General features: G+C 42.3%; 2 protein-coding genes across 8 annotated transcripts in view; one reads left to right on the top strand and one right to left on the bottom strand.

Annotated features, from left to right (window-relative positions):
• The first annotated feature begins 397 nt into the window (after window positions 1-397).
• Window positions 398-2,779, top strand: LOC131676614 (THO complex subunit 1). Its single transcript, XM_058955783.1, has 4 exons — window positions 398-537; window positions 602-1,279; window positions 1,341-2,321; window positions 2,377-2,779. Exons 1-4 carry the CDS (start codon window positions 496-498, stop codon window positions 2,740-2,742), a joined length of 2,067 nt encoding a protein of 688 aa, XP_058811766.1. The 5' UTR covers window positions 398-495; the 3' UTR covers window positions 2,743-2,779.
• A 47-nt stretch (window positions 2,780-2,826) lies between these two features.
• Window positions 2,827-19,538, bottom strand: part of LOC131676615 (mucin-5AC) — a 71,259-nt gene continuing 54,547 nt past the window's right edge. For 6 of the 7 annotated variants that reach the window (XM_058955786.1, XM_058955789.1, XM_058955790.1 and 3 more), the window contains 4 exons: window positions 14,827-15,357; window positions 10,548-10,608; window positions 3,896-4,185; window positions 2,827-3,820 (listed from right to left, as the gene is read on the bottom strand). In XM_058955786.1, the coding sequence (XP_058811769.1) occupies window positions 3,170-3,820; window positions 3,896-4,185; window positions 10,548-10,608; window positions 14,827-15,357 (1,533 nt within the window). In that variant the 3' untranslated portion in view covers window positions 2,827-3,169. Of the gene's footprint in view, window positions 3,821-3,895; window positions 4,186-10,547; window positions 10,609-14,826; window positions 15,358-15,643; window positions 16,266-19,538 lie in introns of those variants that run through there. The other variant, XM_058955785.1, reaches the window with a different exon arrangement.

Genomic DNA, 19,538 nt, shown 5'->3' with positions numbered 1-19,538 from the left:
AAAGTTGATTTTTTTGCTTTGGCACCAACCAATCTATGGTAAATAATTAGGTGCCTGTTTACAGGAACTTCCCTTCGGAGCATAGGAATATTCTGGCCATTCGAGTATCGACTAGCAGAAGCGAGGAACGATCGATGGTAGATGTAAAATGTTTAAAGAATAAGAGTGGGCATTCCATAAAATATATGTAAGCCTTGATCAAACATTTTTCACAAAATTTCCACCTTTCAAAGAAAATTTAGATTTCATTTTCTACTCATTTTAAAGCTTTACATTGTCATATTTAGCTTTTGGGTAGTTTCGGATGAGAGTGTAAAATACGCTTTTATTATCCATCACTATCCCAAAGGGAGTGTGGGCTAACTTCACGTCGTATCTTTTTCATTCGACAGTCGTTTGTGTACATCTGAAAACCACCAACAAAAAGTTTGCGTTCAGTTTTTGTCGTAGAAAGAGTTCGAATTTCCGCGATTTTCTTCGTCAAAAAGTACAAAAATGACTTCGTCAAACTTCCTAACGCTTTTGAAAACATTCACGGTAAGATACCGGTACGATTTTGTCGTTTTTTGATTCAATATTAAGTTACAAACTCGTGTTTCAGGAAACCGTAAACAAATCCTTCAAAACCGGCAACATCGAACAGCTGAAAAGCGAATACGAAGCGCAAGCCGGTTCCAGCGATAACGACCGGAAGGCAGCTCTGCACCAAGCCTTCCGGGATCTGCTGTTGACGAAAACGGGTGACATCCCAGCGATCGAAGATTTCATCAATTTTGCCGTAGCTGCCTGCCGGCAGGAGATGACTTCCCCGACCATCCCGGTGGTTCTGCTGGGCGATATCTTCGATGCGGTCACGCTGGACAAGTGCGAGCAAATTTTCATTTACGTCGAGAATAATGTGGCAATCTGGAAGGAGGAATTCTTTTTTGCCGCCTGCAAGCACAATCTGCTGCGGATGTGTAACGATTTGTTGCGGCGCCTTTCACGCTCACAGAATACGGTTTTTTGCGGGAGGATTTTGCTATTTCTGGCGAAGTTTTTCCCGTTCAGCGAGCGATCCGGGTTGAATATTATTTCCGAGTTTAATTTGGAGAACATTACCGAGTATGGGGTGGAGGGCAGCGAAATGGGTGATCAACTGGGTAGCTCGGAGGAAAATGGTGCTGGAAGTCAGCTGAAGATCGACTATAATTTGTACTGTAAGTTTTGGGCGCTGCAGGATTTCTTTCGGAACCCGAACCAATGCTATAATAAGGTGCAGTGGAAGATGTTTGCTGCGGTGAGTTTGTTTTTTTTCCATTTGAGGAGGATTTTGTTTGAATTGTTCGTCTTTTTTGCAGCACGCCGGAAGTGTGATGTCGGCGTTCAGTAGTTTTAAGCTTGAGGAACCACGATCACAATCCAATAGCGGAAGTAGCGCTAGTAAATCCGTCCCAACTCCGATGGAAATTCCATTAGAAGAGCAAATACGAGAAACCGGTCACTTCTTCGCAAAGTTTCTCACGAATCCAAAATTACTTTCGCTGCAATTATCGGATTCGAATTTTCGACGATCGGTACTGGTGCAGTTGCTGATTCTGTTTCAGTATCTTAACTCGACGGTTAAATTTAAAGCGGATAATCATTGTCTGACTCCTGCTCAGGTGGATTGGTTGAAGGAAACGGAGATAAAAGTTTATAAATTGATTGAAGAGTCGCCTCCGAACGGACGAAAATTTGCTGATTCCGTACGGCACATGCTTAGTCGGGAGGAATTATGGAACAGCTGGAAGAATGAGGGCTGCAAGGAGTTTAAACGACCGGATGCAGGGAATCTGAATAGTTCGACAGTAGCTGTTCCGGCATCGAGTAGCTCAAGTGGGGAAGAACCTCCGGTTCCGGTACGCGTAGCGATGAAACGTCCCCGACGAGCACTGGGAGATTTGATTCAAGATTCTACTAGGCAGGGAAAATTTTTCATGGGTAACCCGGAGCTGACGCGACTGTGGAACACCTGTCCGGACAATTTGCAGGCCTGTAAGGGAGAGGATCGTAACTTTTTGCCCTCACTGGAAGCCTATTTGGATGGATCGAAGGAAAAGCACGATCCATCGGTTGAGTGGCGGGCATTGAGACTGTTGGCTCGACAGTCACCGCATTTCTTTACACTATTTAACAGCCCCTCGTATAAGGTGGCCGACTATCTGGAGAGTGTGCGAAAGAAGATCCAGAAGGACAAGATCGATGTCAAGCAGGAAGTGGTGCAGGAGGATGCACCGATGCAGAGCGAACAGGTTGAAACGGAAGGGGAAGGTTTCGGAGCGGAGGAGGAAACGGATCAGGTTAGTTTTTTTCTTGACGATGTAATGTAAGATTGTAATATTTTTTTTTATTCAGATGGATTCGGAGTTGCTAAAAACGGAACAGCTTACACCGGAGGACAAAAACACCCATAAAACAATAACGGTAACCCTGGATCAGATGGCTGAGCTGGCGCCCAGTATCGGTAAGGATTGGAAAAAGCTTGCCACCAAACTGGGTTACGGCACGGACGAGATACAGTACTGTGAGTCGGAGAACGCCACCGTTGCGGACCAGTGCCGCCATCTGTTGCAGGTTTGGTTCGAGGACGACATGGATGCCAGCCTGGATCAGCTTGCGTACATTCTGGAGGGTCTGGAAATGCTGTCGGCGGCCGATGCCGTCAAGCAGATGATTGCCACACTGACCGGGGACGATAAGGTGGAAGAGATTTCCGATTAGTATTGTTTCTTTGTAATAAATCATCCATAAAAGATAATCAATGAAGTGTTTTTTTGTTAATTTCGGATATTTGCAAAAAGGAACTATGCTTTCATATACATATATATTTCTAGTCATTTCTTTTCCGAATACAGCACAGCCACAAACGAATGTATCGTATCAAATTTGTTTTCAAAAGCTTAATCATGCAGTTGCAAAGTGGTTTAGGAAAGCGGCAAAGGCCGTTAAAAAGCCCTAACTTCTCGTATCAAATGTTAAACTTGATTATTTTTGATTTTTATTGAAAAAATGCGAGCATTACAATAAGTTAATAATTTATATCGAGTTTAGCTCAACATCTCTCTGACCCATTAAAACAGTACACAAAATATATTAAAACAAGTTTCATCGGCCAAACATCGAATAACAAATAAAACTTCGATTCCGCTTAAAATCGCTTCCCCTTGGGCTGGTTCGGTTTCGGTTTGTTGTGCAACATGTTTGCACACTTGGGAATGTGTCGTTCGGCGGCAGTCTGATTGAACCGACGAGAACAGTGCGGACACTGGATATAGTCGGGGTTCTCGGAGGGTGGCGGCGGCGGTAAATCCGACAACTTTCCTCCTCTGGCCAGATGAGCTTGCATTTCCTTAGCCGCCCGGATTGCCTGGATAAATTCCTCGTGCTTCCGGCGCCAGTCACTCTTTCGCCGTTCGGAACCGCCGGCAGTCGGTCCAACACCAGCCGGTGCTGAAATCGATTTTTTACTGCCGCCCGCACCCGGTTTCTTTTTGCCAAGATACTTTTCCGCTTCCGTACCGGCGACGCGCTGTTTGGTCGTATCGAATACCTTTCGTTTTTTGCTCTTGGTCTTCATGCAAATTTCCCGATGTTTCGCAATCCGTTCGTCTGCAAAGTTCCGATTGCAGATGCTGCACCGTGTCAATCCCACCGGTGTTGGGCCATCGATGGAAAAGCCAGCAGCCGATGGGGTCAGCGATCCGGTGGCTGAGAGAGTCGAGGATGCCGTTGATGGTTTTCGTCTGGAGAGGGCCATCGCTGCCGTTTTTCCCGACGTCGATGCTCTCGAAGTGGAGGACTGCAACGAGATGAAAGATATTGAAATATGAAACTGACAGTTGCCATGCAGAAATGGTTTTGTGACAAAGCCTACTTTGGCGGAGCTGGGTTGTGAACTACGTGAACCGGTTGGCGAGGGGCTCGATGATGACGGTGGTACCGATGCTGCGGGACAGGTTTTTTTCGGAACCAGTTTCGGTGTACTAGCCGGTTTTATACCAGCCCCAGTCGGTGCACGACCCGGAACAGGTTTCAGCTTAAGGCTGTTGACGTTCGGTTGTGAAACCGCCACGTTCGATTTGCCAACATTCGGAAGCTTTCGGGTGATCTGATGTCCGCTGGAAAGGGTGGCGAAGGAGGAATCATCGTCCAACGAGATGGTGTCTGGAATGGCATTTGGAGAGGCGGGTTAATTCTATTTTTTTTAGGATAATATATGAATTCACGGAAGATTCGCAGTTTTCTTACACGAGAACCGATTTGAGTGAATCCACTATAGCAAGGCCTATTTTCTCAACGCCAAAATTATGTGCGATAATTCAGACGAAATTTAATTGTTTTGATGCCGCTATTATATATATGATATTATAAATACAACATTAATTTCAGTATAAATTTAAAGCCACTACTTATTTATGACGTTATTAAATTTCTCACTTTACGTCCGATGGGATTTCCCTTCCACAATTGATATTTTCTTGATGAACAAAAAAAATGCAAACTTTCGACAGTGTGGTGAATTCCAGTACATTCAACTTTCAACACTCACCATTGCGCCACCTTTGAGTCGACCTGTGCCGACAGACAACGTTCAAACTGATCTAGATCTTCACCAACGTCACAATCAAAGTAAGCATCACGGTTGCTCGAGTGCAACAACACAGCTTTGCTAAACATGTTCAATCGTGATCGGCGTCAGTTGAGACGCGTCACTCGGTTCGATCGGTTTACTTTTCGTTTTCCTCCCGTCGGTTTGCGGTTTTTCGTCGGGGATCGAAGTGAAAATTGAAGAAAAAAGTGTCGCGATCGTTTGTGACTGCTGGTGTTGAAATTACCAGCATCAACCCAGCGATTTTTTTGCGGTGAAGTCGGAAAATAATTCCGATTTCGTAACGAGCGTCATAACGTCATTTTGTTCGCGTTTGTCGCAGCGCCCGGTTGAATTTTCGTTTTCAGCGACGTTGAACGTGCGCGGTCGCCGGATTTTCCTCGTTAGTCGCCGCGTGTGAATTTATTGGCGTTCTTTTTTTGTTTTCAGTGGAGCGGGAGAATAATCTTCCCACTCCGGCAATAGGAGTGAATATCTTGAGAAATATCTCAATGGAAAGTTGCCTTTTGGCAACTATAGCGCTGCAAGTTTAATTTGTGTTGGTTGATCGATAGCCAATATTAGTGCATATAGTTGGAAGCATTGCAGAAGAGAAAGTGGCATGCTGATAGTGGTGGGTGAGGGGGGATTATTCTTATCCCCCTCACGAAAAAATGAGTGTCGATCAAAAGTTGTCTCCGACAACTTTGATAGTGTTTGATGATCGACCACGGAAATTGGTGCAGGGAAAGTGGCATGCTGTAAGTTTTAGGCGATAAATTTGTTCCCTGGTCTTCGCCGAAAAGTTAGTTTTGAGCGAAAAAAAGTGAAATTTTAATTTCGAGTTGAGGGTTGAAGGGTTCAATCGCGAAAAGGTAGTGTAGTTTGTAATATCAGCATCTTCGAAATGACGGTGTGTTTGCAGCGTAGAAGTGGCCAGAGCGCATCGAGGAAGTGCTAAGGTGAGTTCTGATATTTGTTTTTTTGCTCACAATTTTCGAAACTAATGGCGGCCCCAATCTCACAGTCTCGTCACCTAGTGACTAGAAGCAGTTTTTCTTCTAGTCACTAGGTGACGACTGTGTATGTAGGGTCCATGATAACTTGCATCGCAAAAAATATAAATGTACAAAAGGGAAACTCCCGGATTTGTTAAAAAGAATAGAGCCTTCGTTTCAACAGGCGCTTGATTGTCGAGGGTTGAATTTTTTATATAAGTGATTCTAAATGTGCACGATCGGCATTTTATACTCCATAATCGCTTTTTTCTATTTCCAGCGGTAAGGGAGCTTAATCTTTTCTCAGCCGAAGAAAATGTATGTGTCAAGAAATGTGTCAATCAAAAGTTGGCTCTTAAAAGAGAAGCGATCGCCCTAGTTCATTTTTTAGTGTTTCTTGCTTAATCTTTATTTGTGCATATGCTTGGGAGCAATGCAAAAGGAAAGTGACATGCTGGAAGTTTGCGGTGATAAGTTTCCTGATCATTATCGCCCAAAGCTTCATTTGGAACGAAAAAAGTGTGTATTGAAATCAAAATTAAAGTCCAAATTCGGTAGAAAAGCAGTAATTTAATTATAGAAAAAGGGTGTTATTCAAATTAGTTTCTGAAATATCACCATCTTCTAAGCGGTGGTGTTCGCCTGCGTTTCCGGACGGTATCAGCTATAGGAGTTGATCGAGGAAATCCAGCATTCCACGAAGTGCCAGGGTAAGTCGAGGTATTTAATTTTCTACGGTTTATAAAATCATTCGATACCCACTGGGAACCTGAAACAATCTAAATAAGAGATATTGGACTCTGTCAAGCCTAACCCAACCAATTTAATTCAACAGGTGAGTCGGTTATCAACCGAAGAACTGTCAACTGTGTCCAGACAGTAACAGCAGCATCGGCTACTTTTATATTATTGTCGTTTCCGAATTGTATGAGGGAGGGAAAGATATGTTTTCATGATATAGTCTTCGTTCAAACCGACCAAAATCAATGCTTAGCAAAGTTCTACCCGCCCATTAATCAGTATCATTAGTTGGGGACAACAATCATTCAAATCGAACACGAATTGTCATAAGCAATCAGGGGGCGAATCCAATCATAAATCCATAAAAGTTCCTCACCCTACAGGTCCGGTATTGGTAGTGTATAGATAAAAGCCGAACATTACCGATCGGTTTCGTTTTGGGACAGCTGGTGAACACTCAATTTTTTTACTGGCTGCTTACCAAATGTTACTATATATCGCGACGTTGGTACTGCATTCGATTGAGCATCGTAGGGGACCGGGAACAGATCCATAAAGAAATTAGAATTCATTACACGCCCCACTCCAGTCGGTATTGATTGCCAGGCTCACGAACGGAAGAGGGAACACATACACGGAAAGTCGCTATCCGGCGTTTTTTATGTCAACAATAATCCATTTCTGAAAATTATTTTTTTATTGGCTTCAAATGAAGGCAGTAATTTTTCAAATTGAGGTATGCATATTTTTTCAATATCTTTTTACTCAAAAGGGTTCTGTTTTTTGGTTTCAGTGAAGATAAAATAATCAATAGAAGAAAAAAAGTTGCAGCGCAAATAATGTTCAAGTGCTCTCAGGAATCGGTACAATTCGAAAGGTGCGTGTCTATTAAGGTCATACCACTTGAACCAAACTACAAAATCAGTTCAGGATAGGATAGACAAAGAGAGTCGCGAAGGTAATGCTGTGAATAAGAAGAGAATGCTTTACACTGCATGGAATATCATACTATTCTGGATTTCTAGAAGTTTCACAGTTCGCTTTCCTCTATACTCTCGACCATAACTACATCGTTTTGGTTGGAAGCGAGCTGAGGACCGAGATCAAGATCGTTCAAGGAACACTCTCGGTGACGAAGTCTTAATAGATTATAGTCGAAAATAATTGAATATCTTCAGCCGGCGAATATTTTTGTAAGACATTTTGCGGGATTTCAAATTATTTGAATATCGCCAAAGACTTAAAATTGTTGCAGCGAGAAATGTGCGTAATGTAATATTGTATCAAGTCAGGTTCTACGTCCGAGTATCACGGACACTCTCGAGTCCTTTCAAATCAGAATAGGTTGTTGCGAAGTGATTTTGTCTACTGTTCAACATCGTTTTGGAAGTGATGATAAGAAGCTACGAGTAGTTCGATTTGCTGGAAATCTATTCAGTTTTTCGACTTTACCGATTACGTTGATACTAGGGCACCACATTATACTTAAAACCGTCGGCTGCCGATATGTCCTCGGATTAATGCAAAGTGCTATAGTTACGTCGTAATAATCGAGAGGAAGTGTAAACAGGCTCTCGATGTTGCTTGCGGTCTAATCTAAATTTTCTCCAGATTTGCTCACAAGAGCCTGGGTGTATATTTCCGTACTACAACTAGTTTTAACATTGTACTGTTTTTGTGGCTGAAGCAAGCGTCTTTATAGCGCTGTCGGTTGTGGACCGAGGATTGACGAAGAGGTAAAGCGGCCTTCCTGGTAAGGTTGGATGCGCTTCGCCATGATATTCAGGTTTTTCTCCAATCTTCTAAGATTTTTTTAAACTTTATTGGATGTGCGGAACTGGGAGTACATCAGCCGTTTTTTATTGTTTTAAAAATTATAATTCCTAGTTTTAAATCTTATATTTGGCAGGTGTTAAATCAGATCGTACTAAGTCTAAGACTAATAATTTCCTCAGTTACATTAGACTGAATTGTAATATGTTTCAATTAGCCTGAACTATGGCAAAAAAAATGGAAATATAATGGGAAGGATGTCGTTTTTCTCGAAATTGATGAGATGTCACTTAGTCCGGTAGGACTTAACACCGACCATTTCGACATCGATTTGTTTTTATGGAAGCGTTTTCGTTGGATTTTAATTTATGTTTTATATTTAGTACTGATTAACAGTTTTCGCCAATTTTCTCTATCATTGTTTCAGAGAGCAAGTACAGGCACTTTAACCTAGGTTCATTAGCCAGGATAGGGCTTAATATGTCTGACCCATCCTAAGAACTTAGGACCAAAGAAGTGACATTAACCCTCTTTGTCAAGTCGCTCCCAACGATTTATCAAACCTTTGTCAAATTGAAACGGTCGGTACGGTTGTCCACGTTTCTTCCTTATTCAAGGTTCAAAATGATTCGTTGTTTAAATATGGCCGTTTTTAATGATTGTGTCACATACTATATGTGTCACCAACATTAATACTGACTAGGAAAATTGGAGGCAAACGTGTGCAATTCTCCAGGATCTCTACATGTATTGGCTGTGGATGTGTAGACTAGACTATGGCAATATTTGGCAGATTTTAATAATATTCGCCATTCGACAGGTCCTACAGAATACATCGTCTTTGATTTCAAAGCCGCAAGCTCTTGTTCAAGATCAACTATGGCATATCAGGCACGAAAATAGGTTCCCGAATAAACTGACACAATAAATTTGAGCAAAGGTGGATCAAGTCAGGTTCTCCGTCCGAGCATAATGGACACCCCTACGAGTCCTTTTGAATTTCAGTATAGGTTACGGCAAGGTATCATTACACATCGTTTTGGAAGTGATGAAAAGAAGATACAAGTAGCTCGATTTTCCGGACAACTGATCCGTTTTTCGAATTTACCGATGGCGTTGATACTAGGGCACGTAACTGTGAGAAGGTGTGGGAGACAAAAGGAGAATCTAAGAAATTCACTATAGCAATGGAAATGTCCTTTGATGATGACGGCACCGAGATGGTCGATAAAAGTTCCGAAACGTATTCTGGCAGGTAATCTTGCCTTCGAACAAGAAGCCTTTGGTCGAACAAAGTAAGCTACCACACGAAGCGAATCTCCCACAAAACGTTCGTGATTCCGGGTGTTCTCTAGAGCCATGAAATCTGAACTAGGTTGGTGTATAACTAACGCACCCTTGGTGTTTTCGAGCGGAAGGTGTTGCAAACCATCGACGACCGGGTGTAGTCGGAAGACGCCGAACGAGCCACGAATTGCGAAAAGAACCACCCATCAGTCGCACAGCACAAATTTTTAACTCGATAAAATGGATCTCAAAACTATTTCAACAACTTAAACGAGGACATGTACGCAGTGAGCAAGACAGATTAATCAAGTTGAAAGGAGACTTGAGGAGTCTGCCTGCTCTAAGTGTTTGGACCGAATCAACTGGAGACGATTCTTTGATATAGAAAAGTACCGATTGTTGCTCCGTAGATCAAATGAAGCTTTCTTCGAAACGTTGAATACTAACAAAAAATTTATTTTTTTTGTGGAAACTAGTGACCAAAGGGCCAGTTTTGAAACAAAGGTTTCAAAACTGGTTTCCGCTAAACAGTAAAAAAGCAACACAGCCTAAATCCGAATGATCATTTAAAAAACAGAGTTTTGCCATCTGGAACTGCAACCTGCAATTTTTACCATTTTTTTTTTCAACGTGGAATATATATTATTTGTGAACACTGTCAAACAAATAGCTAAAAAACAATCAACGCCTTTCCGTGCAGCACTTTACATACACAAATTTTCCCTCGATCAGAAGCCTGCTTGGATTGTCTCGAATTGTTCCTTTTCCTCGAATTTAGGCCCGGAGGTAGTTGAGGTGATGGCAGCGATGGGAAATTCTCCATTACACATTCGTCAAAAAAGGGGGACTTTGGATGAAAATTTGATTTGAAAGCTGCTCAGGCAATATTTCAACGTACCTGCTTCCATTCGATATTGAATGAAGGAAGGGTTCAGGCCAATATTTTTGTGTGGTCCCATTGGTTGAGGGAATGGGAATGATTGCGACATAATGCATGGATGAATTTATAGGCTTCAATGAAGGGGGAACATGCTGATCGATATTGGTAGACTGACATTAGATGTTATATTGATTTGTTTTTTACTGCTTCGACACAAGTAGGCGACGGACCAAGCAACTAATCAAATTTACGATATTACCTGGAAACTTCTCATCCTCCAGTAAGTTCTCGTTGTCGTCAAAGGTGGTATTTTTGGGAATCTGAAAAAAAATGCAATTGTAATGAATAGTTTATGCGTAATAATCAAGCTCAAACTACGAAGAAGTTTTGCATCTTTAAATGATAATTACTACGGAATTGAAAGAGCTTATAATGTTTTGCCGAACCGGTTTCAATAACATATTTTGCTGAAACAAAATACTGAAAAGGTATGCACATACATAGTTATCTTGAAGGTCAACCGACAAAGCTAACCTAACATCCTACATCTGCTCGTAATCTCATCACCATTCCTTTAAGGAGAATGGCCTACCTGTCAATAATATTACTTGTGTTCAAGACCATCGGCACCAATCAATGTTCCCTATGACCTCACACGAAACATTGATTGGAAGAGCTACGCTGCTGCGATATCCAAAACTATCGATTCAACACAGGTACTTCCCCCGGAGGAAGAATATAAGTTTTTGTCCAACTCGATTCTCGATAGCGCGATTCAAACTCAGACGAAACGAGTACCCGACGTGAACACCCAAAAACGTTCTCCCAACCCGTGGTGGGACAAAGAGTGCTCAAACGTGTACGCGGAGAAAGCTGCCGCGTATAAAACCTTCCGGAACGACGGGTTAGTTGCTAGTTATCGAGTGTACGCGATATTAGAAAAGCGAATGAAAAATTTAATGAAAGCTAAGAAACGCAGTTACTGGCGCCGGTTTGTCGACGGGTTAACAAGAGAAACATCGATGAGCACTCTTTGGGGCACGGCCCGACGTATGCGAAACCGAAACAGTACTAACGAGAGCGTGGAATATTCAAACCGTTGGATATTCGATTTCGCCAAGAAGGTTTGTCCGGATTCCGCCCCGGCACAGAAAATCTACCGCGCCGCGTCGCCTTACAATACCGCGAACGAAACACCGTTTACGATGGTGGAGTTCTCACTTGCTCTCTTATCATGTAACAATAAAGCCCCGGGGCCAGATAGAATCAAATTCAACTTGTTGAAGAATCTGCCAGACTCTGCCAAAAGACGCTTGTTGAATTTATTTAATAGGTTTCTTGAGGGTAACATTGTCCCACATGACTGGAGACAGGTGAGGGTCATCGCCATCCAAAAACCAGCCTCCGACCACAATTCGTATCGTCCGATTGCAATGCTGTCCTGTATCCGGAAGTTATTCGAAAAAATGATCTTGTTTCGCCTCGATAATTGGGTCGAAACAAATGGCTTACTGTCAGATACACAATTTGGCTTCCGCAAAGGCAAAGGGACGAACGATTGCCTTGCGTTGCTCTCAACAGAAATTCAAATGGCATATGCTAACAAAGAGCAGATGGCATCAGTATTCTTGGATATTAAGGGGGCTTTCGATTCAGTTTCGATCAACATTCTTTATGAGAAGTTGCACCAGCATGGTCTTTCGCCAATTTTAAATAACTTTTTGCTAAACCTGTTGTCTGAAAAACAAATGCATTTCTCGCATGGCGATTTATCGACATCACGATTTAGCTACATGGGCCTTCCCCAGGGCTCATGTCTAAGCCCTCTCCTCTACAATTTTTACGTGAATGACATTGACGAATGTCTTGTCAATTCCTGCACGCTAAGGCAGCTTGCAGATGACGGTGTGGTCTCTATTACAGGTCCTAAAGCCGTCGACTTGCAAGGACCACTACAAGATACCTTGGACAATTTGTCTGCTTGGGCTCTCCAGCTGGGTATCGAGTTCTCCACGGAGAAAACTGAGCTAGTCGTATTTTCTAGAAAGCGTGAACCAGCGCAACTACAGCTTCAATTAATGGATCAAACTATTGCTCAGGCTTCAACATTCAAATATCTCGGGGTATGGTTCGACTCTAAAGGTACCTGGGGATGTCACATTAGGTATCTGAAACAGAAGTGCCAACAAAGGATCAACTTTTTCCGTACAATAACTGGAACATGGTGGGGTGCCCATCCAGGAGACCTAATCAGGCTGTACCAAACAACGATATTATCAGTGTTGGAGTACGGATGTTTCTGCTTTCGCTCCGCTGCGAACATACATTTCATCAAACTGGAGCGAATCCAGTATTGTTGCTTGCGTATTGCCTTGGGTTGCATGCACTCGACCCATACGATGAGTCTCGAAGTGCTGGCGGGCGTTCTTCCTCTGAAAAATCGATTTTGGGACATCTCATATCGATTACTCATTCGATGCGATATTCTGAACCCATTGGTGATTGCAAATTGCGAAAGGCTTGTCGAGCTTAATTCTCAGACCCGATTCATGTCCTTGTACTTCGATTACATGGCACAGAACATCAATTCATCTACGTATAACGTCAACCGTGCTCATCTCTTAGATACTTCTGATCACACTGTATTTTTCGATACATCCATGAAGGAAGAGATTTGTGGAATTCCGGATCATATTCGCCCACAAGTGGTCCCAAATATTTTCTATAACAAATACCATCAAGTCGACTGCGCCAAAATGTTCTACACTGACGGATCAATTCTCAACGGGTCCACAGGCTTCGGTATCTTCAACGAAAATCTTGCTGCCTCATTCAAACTCAATGATCCTGCTTCAATTTACGTCGCAGAATTAGCTGTCATTCAGTATACTCTCGGGATCATTGACACCCTGCCCTCAGACCATTACTTCATCGTTTCGGATAGTCTCAGCTCCATTGAGGCCATCCGTGCGGCGAAGCCTGGAAAGCACTCACCGTATTTCCTGAGGAAAATACGGGAATATCTGAGTGCTTTATCTGAAAAATCTTACCAGATTACCTTGGTTTGGGTCCCGTCACATTGTTCTATTGCGGGCAATGAGAAGGCGGACTCTTTAGCTAAGGTGGGCGCATTAGAAGGCGATACTTACGAAAGACCAATTTGCTTCAACGAATTTTTCAGTATCTCTCGTCAGAGGACGCTCGATAGTTGGCAAACCTCATGGAGCAATGGGCATCTGGGACGGTGGCTACATTCCATTATCCCGAAGGTATCAACGAATGCTTGGTTTAAGGGGTTGGATGTGAACCGGGACTTTATTCGTACGATGTCAAGGATCACGTCCAACCATTACTCGTTTGACGCGCATCTCCGTCGTATAGGGCTTGCTGAAAGTAATCATTGTGTTTGTGAGAACGGCTACCACGACATCGAGCATGTTGTTTGGCTGTGCGCAGAGTACTGTGTTGCCAGGTCCCAACTAATAGATTCCCTTCGGGCCCGAGGTAGATCATCCTATGTGCCAGTCCGGGACGTCCTGGCAAGCCGTGACCACCCCTATATTTTTCTTATCTATATCTTTTTGAAAACCATTGATGTCCAAGTTTAATACATTTTCCCCTCTCTCATTCACAGTAGAATCTCACCAACCTATCCCTGTATCTACAATATGGCATTGCTTCACGAGTCTTCGATGCTTACCCTTCTTGATAACCGTCTACCCAGAACATCATGACATACCTCACATGCAGATGATATAGAGAACATCATGACAGTATCAGAGTGCCAATAATTATCCGAAATATCGACCCTCCCCTCGCCCCTGCGACTACAGGCTGGAAACTACAACACTACAACAAAGTGTGCATATCCGCCACAATGATCAATCAGCAAACGACGATGTCAATTACACAATATGTATCCCACTTCCTACCTTTTTCCTTTACTTACATAAGAGGGGAGCAAGCCGCCCCTAAATACGGCTTTCCTTTCCCCCACTAACATGTGACATGTAATTAAAAAAAAATGAATTATCGGCCTCGTTAAGCTAAAGCATTTGGGCCTAAATAAACGTATTCAGGATAAAAAAAAATACTTGTGTACTTAATCTGTTGTTCGATACCTCACATATCTTCATCAGCCTCCTGGCTCACTCCAACCACTATTTACAGGGTGGGTATAAAAGAAACGTCCTCACACCCTTCGATTTTGTGCGACACCTTCCAAATCGTGCCGAACGAGGGTGCCAATGACGCCACTCAATGAACTGTGTCATTAATCGCAAAACTTTTCCCATTTGGAAGTAACGACACGGGTCTAACCTTTTCCTATTCATACGGGTGCGATTTTTATCATATTTCATTGATCGTTGGATATCACGATATACAAATATTTATAGTTCGAAATTTAATGTGAAATGAGTGAACATTTTTCCGACAACGTTCAAAGACGTTTTTTTTCAGAAATTTGGCTTTGACCTTATAGTTATTATAGACCTATATGTTAACCGATTAAGCTGCCTCTTCCAAACTCAACTCACCTCCTCATTTCCGTTTTCCTGCTGGCGTGCCTGTAACGCAAGACGTGCCCTCGTATTCGCCGAAATCGGCGGAACACGTGTTTTGTTATTCAAACCGCCTGCTGCTGCTGCACCCGATCTCGGTCCGTTTCCATTGGCCATCCCATTGCTGATGCCGCTGGTGTTATTGTTACTGTTATTGCTGCTGGCAACCACTTTCGGCTGGATGGGTTGCAACGGGTAACTCTTATCGATTCCCGCCCCTCGATGGGCCCGTCGTTCGTCAAACATCTGCCGGACTTTCCCTGCACCAAGTGTTGCCGAGAGATCAGTAGGTCCGGAGGCGCTGGGGCTAGTTGTGTTGCTGCTAGCAACAGTGGTCACTGTCGTGGATGAGTAGGCGCTGACGGTGGTGGAACGAAGGGTGCTACTGGTATTTACACCCGGTTGATTCGCCGTGATTGTCGAACTGGTGGCCGTTTTGGTGCCGGTTGATATCATGTCCACCTTGCGCTGGTCTCGCTCCTGCTGCTGGCGCTGTTGGAAGCGCATCTGAAAAATCAAAGAGCGAAAAATTGCAAATGAATTTTGTTTTTGTTCTTCAACTATTTACAATCATCTGCACTAGAAATTAATTGGAAAGCCTTTTACCGTCACCGTAATAATCAACAAAGAAAGCAACTAAATAGAACCGACCATAGATACAACTAATTGAAAAAGCACTTGAGATTTCATAAATGGCGTACCGAGTACCTTTTGGAAACAAATGCCAATAGACAAAGGAATCAATAACTCGTTCCACCCCGGACAGGTCAACCGACCTCGACGAAGCACGTACCTTCTTAACGATGGTTTCATAGCGATTGGTAAAGCTTTCGATAATTTCCGCATAATCCAGACCCTTCAACTTCATCGCGTCCCCCTCACACCAAACAAGTGCACATATGAAACAAACAATCTCCGGACGTTTTCTGTTCCGTTTATTTACCGAAAACTTTCTCTTCGACTTGACTTCCGTTCCACCATCTAGCAAAAAACCTTTTTTTTATTCTCTGCTATCACATTCCCATAAGTTGTTCACATGTTTTGACGTCCAGTTCCCGGAAAGTTGTGCACGATTTTCACCTTTCTGTTTATTCAGGATCGAATTCAAAGCTTGCTTAGTGCAATGTGAGGAGCAGTATACCACTGGGGTAGAGTACTGCTGGGCGTGGCCTTCTCGGATCCGAGCTGAGGTGGATACTGACTGACTGACTGACAAACTGATAGTTTCGTGAGGCCGACTGAGTTTGCCTGGTGTCTATGGTTGTTTGCTTTAATTTGTATTGGTTGCGATGAATAAAACAAAAGTAAGTTGGGTAATTCATGAGTGAAGACGGTTAAACCTAGGCATCCCAAATGAAATATGGAGAATATTTTTCGATTAAACAAGTAGAATTATTAGTTTTTGAAATCTTGTCTGTTTTTATCATCGAGAAGTTAAACACATTTGAGAACATTATTATTAATGACCGGGACAAACCTAGGAGTTTATTATTTTGAATTTTTTTCAGCAACCATGAGCTAGTCATCATAACTACCACATCCGTTTGGCTATGGTTTTAATGTATCTATGAAATTTTTAATCAATGAATCCAATGCGAAGCATACATACAAGCATGCCAGCGAATCTTTTGGTTACTGTTTTTCCTCGTTTGTCTTGTTTATTTGGTTCGAGTTCCATGGAAACAAGTTTCCTTAAGATACCGTAGTATGGGGCTTTTTCCGGGCCATGCATTTTGGGTCCAGGTTACCCAAATTTTCATATCGGCTTTGCCAAACCGAATGTTTCGATTTTATTAGTTCTCATCAGCTAAAAATGAGCTCCTTTTCTTGCGGGACATCACGCATGTCTAGGGGCTTGGTCAGGAGCACAAATTGTGTTCGTTTTTTGCAGTTGGCGTCAATCCGGCGCTAGCTTAGTCCTGTCACTAAGTAAATGTTGGATTCTGATGAGACGAAGTCGAAACGCAAAGTCCATAAGTAATTTCAAACTATAAGTATTTTTAAGTATTGCATTGAATCGCGTATATCATAGTTAAAATAGAATCCCGTGGGACAACAGAAACTCTGCACGCTACGCTTCTATGAATGGGGTCATCCTTGAATATTTAAGGGTGGGCAGTTATTTACAAACGTACCAGTGAAAGAATCCACCAATCTGTGCATGGAAGAGAATTATTTCAAGTTTGGAAACAACTACTAACAAATGAAAGGATAACCGATGTGGAACCCATTGTCACCATTTTTGTATTAACTCTTCATGAAAAACATCGAGAAAAAATGGACGAAAAACATCTGCTGCCAGAATGCTGGTTGAGATACTTCGATGACATATTCAGTCTTATCAACCGTAGCGACATTATTGTTGGAAGGAATTCTTTTTTCTCGCGTCATGCGTATAAGTGTCTCTGATTACGGGTCCGCTCAACCTCTTTTACTTACAAAAACAGCAATAAAGTGAAGGTTGCGCGATGAACTATTTTATTGTAAGTCTATCTGCATGCACTGGAAAAATCTTGAGCTGATGGTGGCTTCAATTCACATCACATCATCACCAATATTTTAAAAGAATTTTTTAGTGGCCACTTGATGATCTTTGCTTGCAAATCTTAGAATTTCACTATCCATTGCGATCGTGTCCTATCTAATGATTGTAATAAGATGTTCTTTTTTAATTTCAATCGCTGGTTTAACACAACTCAATGCGCGAGGGTTACGAAGTCCTTGGTCCTTTAGAAATTAACAAAACATAGATAATAAACCGATCTCAACGTGTTTCCAGGTCAGAATGTGCGGGAATTAATTTTCTCGGGTGGGGTGGGATATTTTCTGCGTCGCCTTTCTATATCTGAGGATCATTTGGTTCGCCTGGTGCCTTCGAGATCGCAGTTGATTGGTTTTGTTTGCTTTTTTTGGTATGCGGGCGACCGTCGTGAAATCATCCTTCTTGATGTTTGCTTTCTTGATGGCGGTACTGTTATTTGTTACATTTATATGTCAGATCGTGCAGTCGTACCTCGGTAGTATTGGCCTATATACCCAAGAGGTTCTTTGTCTTTGCATCGTCACTTTTGGTGAGTTTTTGAGTACCACAGTATCACGTATCCTGGATTCCAGGATCAAGGATTCCTGACCCAGGATCGAATTCTTGTTCTAGTATAAAAGGCATCCTCTATCTCATATATCGAAAAAATCCTTGATCGAGGATTGAAAAGATCCTTGATTCCGAATCAAAAACTACAAGGGGCAGCCCTATGGGGTTGCACGAACTGTAGACGTAGGACTATACTACTTAATGTAAAATATTTATTTTCTTAGTACTTAGTGTGTGGGAAAAAACACCCGGACCGGTGAAGAAAAATCAAATTTTAGACAATATAATCACATCTCATGTATAGAACAAGCTTTCTAGTTGCTCTCAAACAGATCCTAAAAATTCAAACACCCATGGATAACCCCATGTTTGTAGATGTGTTTCGATGCCACAGGATTGTAAAATGGTTAATATTACGTCATGAAAATTCAATTCTTCCGTGACAAATTTTTTTGCCTGCAAAATGACCTGTGTGTATGCAAAGCTCATGATTTGTTGGGATATTAGCATTGATCGGAAAATGCTTTCCAACGCTGCGCATTGCATACATACAGGCCATTTAGCAGGTCACCAGAAGCTGTTCATTTTAACACCGCCACATGTTCATTTTACCCACTCGCTATAAACATGTCTCATTTTTGGACATGTTTAAAAATCCAGAATCATGTTTGAAAAAATGTGTTTATGACGAAGTATTTTTACCAGATATGTACAAAACATGTCTAACAAGAAACATAAGGTGATTGTAATATCTCATTCACTTATTAGTTAGAAAATAATGACTTTGCTTAACGTGTTCATTTTACCGCCAGTTCCCCTACCAACCAACACATTCGCGCCAAACATTGAACCCAAGCGTACAATGCAAAATGAGACAACGCTGATGATGATGGGTAGAACGAAAGAGACAACTAGTACCACCACGACACTATTAGCGCATTTCACCAAACTTCCACGCGGCCTTTCCCGATTGAAAGGAACGGCCGCGCTTAGCCCATCTGTCATAATATCGTGATTTTGCATAGCGAAGGGCTGAATGATAACACATTTTGTTCCAAAAAACAGCCCTGCGTTATGCAACACTTTGTGCAGGTTGATTATACCAGTTGCAAGTGGGGCCAAATCCACCAAGTTCCGTAAAATTCCTTTTAAATTACAGAATTGATAAAATTGCTTAGATGAGCTAAACTAATTAATCAAATCCTGTTTTAAAAACTGTCCTTGCATTTAAACCAAAATGGGAAGCTTATTACTACCACTATATTACTTAATTTCAAGCGCAAATAGCAAATACATGTGCTAGTTAAACCAAAAATTTACTGGCAACATTACAGCGGCATTTAGGAAGCAGTTGGAGCGGTCGCCTGTTGGACGACACAGGGCAGCGTCCCTCCACAGCCAGTGTAATGGACTTCTAGCTCAGCTACACTGGCTGTAAAAAACAGAGCGCAGTGATCTGCTTCGCCAGCCGTTCAACAGGGAACTGAGCGTGTCTGGCCAAGTCCGTTCTTTAAATAGTCGATGATGACGTCATTCATAGAAGCGTTGCGCGCTAGGTACACCAATCCGTCGTACAGGGCTTGGGAAGCGCTATCTT

Source organism: Topomyia yanbarensis, chromosome 1 (genome assembly GCF_030247195.1).
Source record: "Topomyia yanbarensis strain Yona2022 chromosome 1, ASM3024719v1, whole genome shotgun sequence".
Lineage (NCBI taxonomy): Eukaryota > Metazoa > Arthropoda > Insecta > Diptera > Culicidae > Topomyia > Topomyia yanbarensis.
Note: the sequence above shows the minus strand (reverse complement) of the source record. Positions and strands in the feature narration are given on the sequence as shown.

Excerpts from the sequence above, each read along its gene's own strand:
- LOC131676614 (XM_058955783.1), top strand. The coding sequence starts at position 496 with ATGACTTCGTCAAACTTCCTAACGCTTTTGAAAACATTCACG. Across the intron at positions 538-601 it reads CGCTTTTGAAAACATTCACG|GAAACCGTAAACAAATCCTT; the intron begins GTAAGATACCGG and ends CTCGTGTTTCAG. Across the intron at positions 2,322-2,376 it reads CGGAGGAGGAAACGGATCAG|ATGGATTCGGAGTTGCTAAA; the intron begins GTTAGTTTTTTT and ends TTTTTTATTCAG.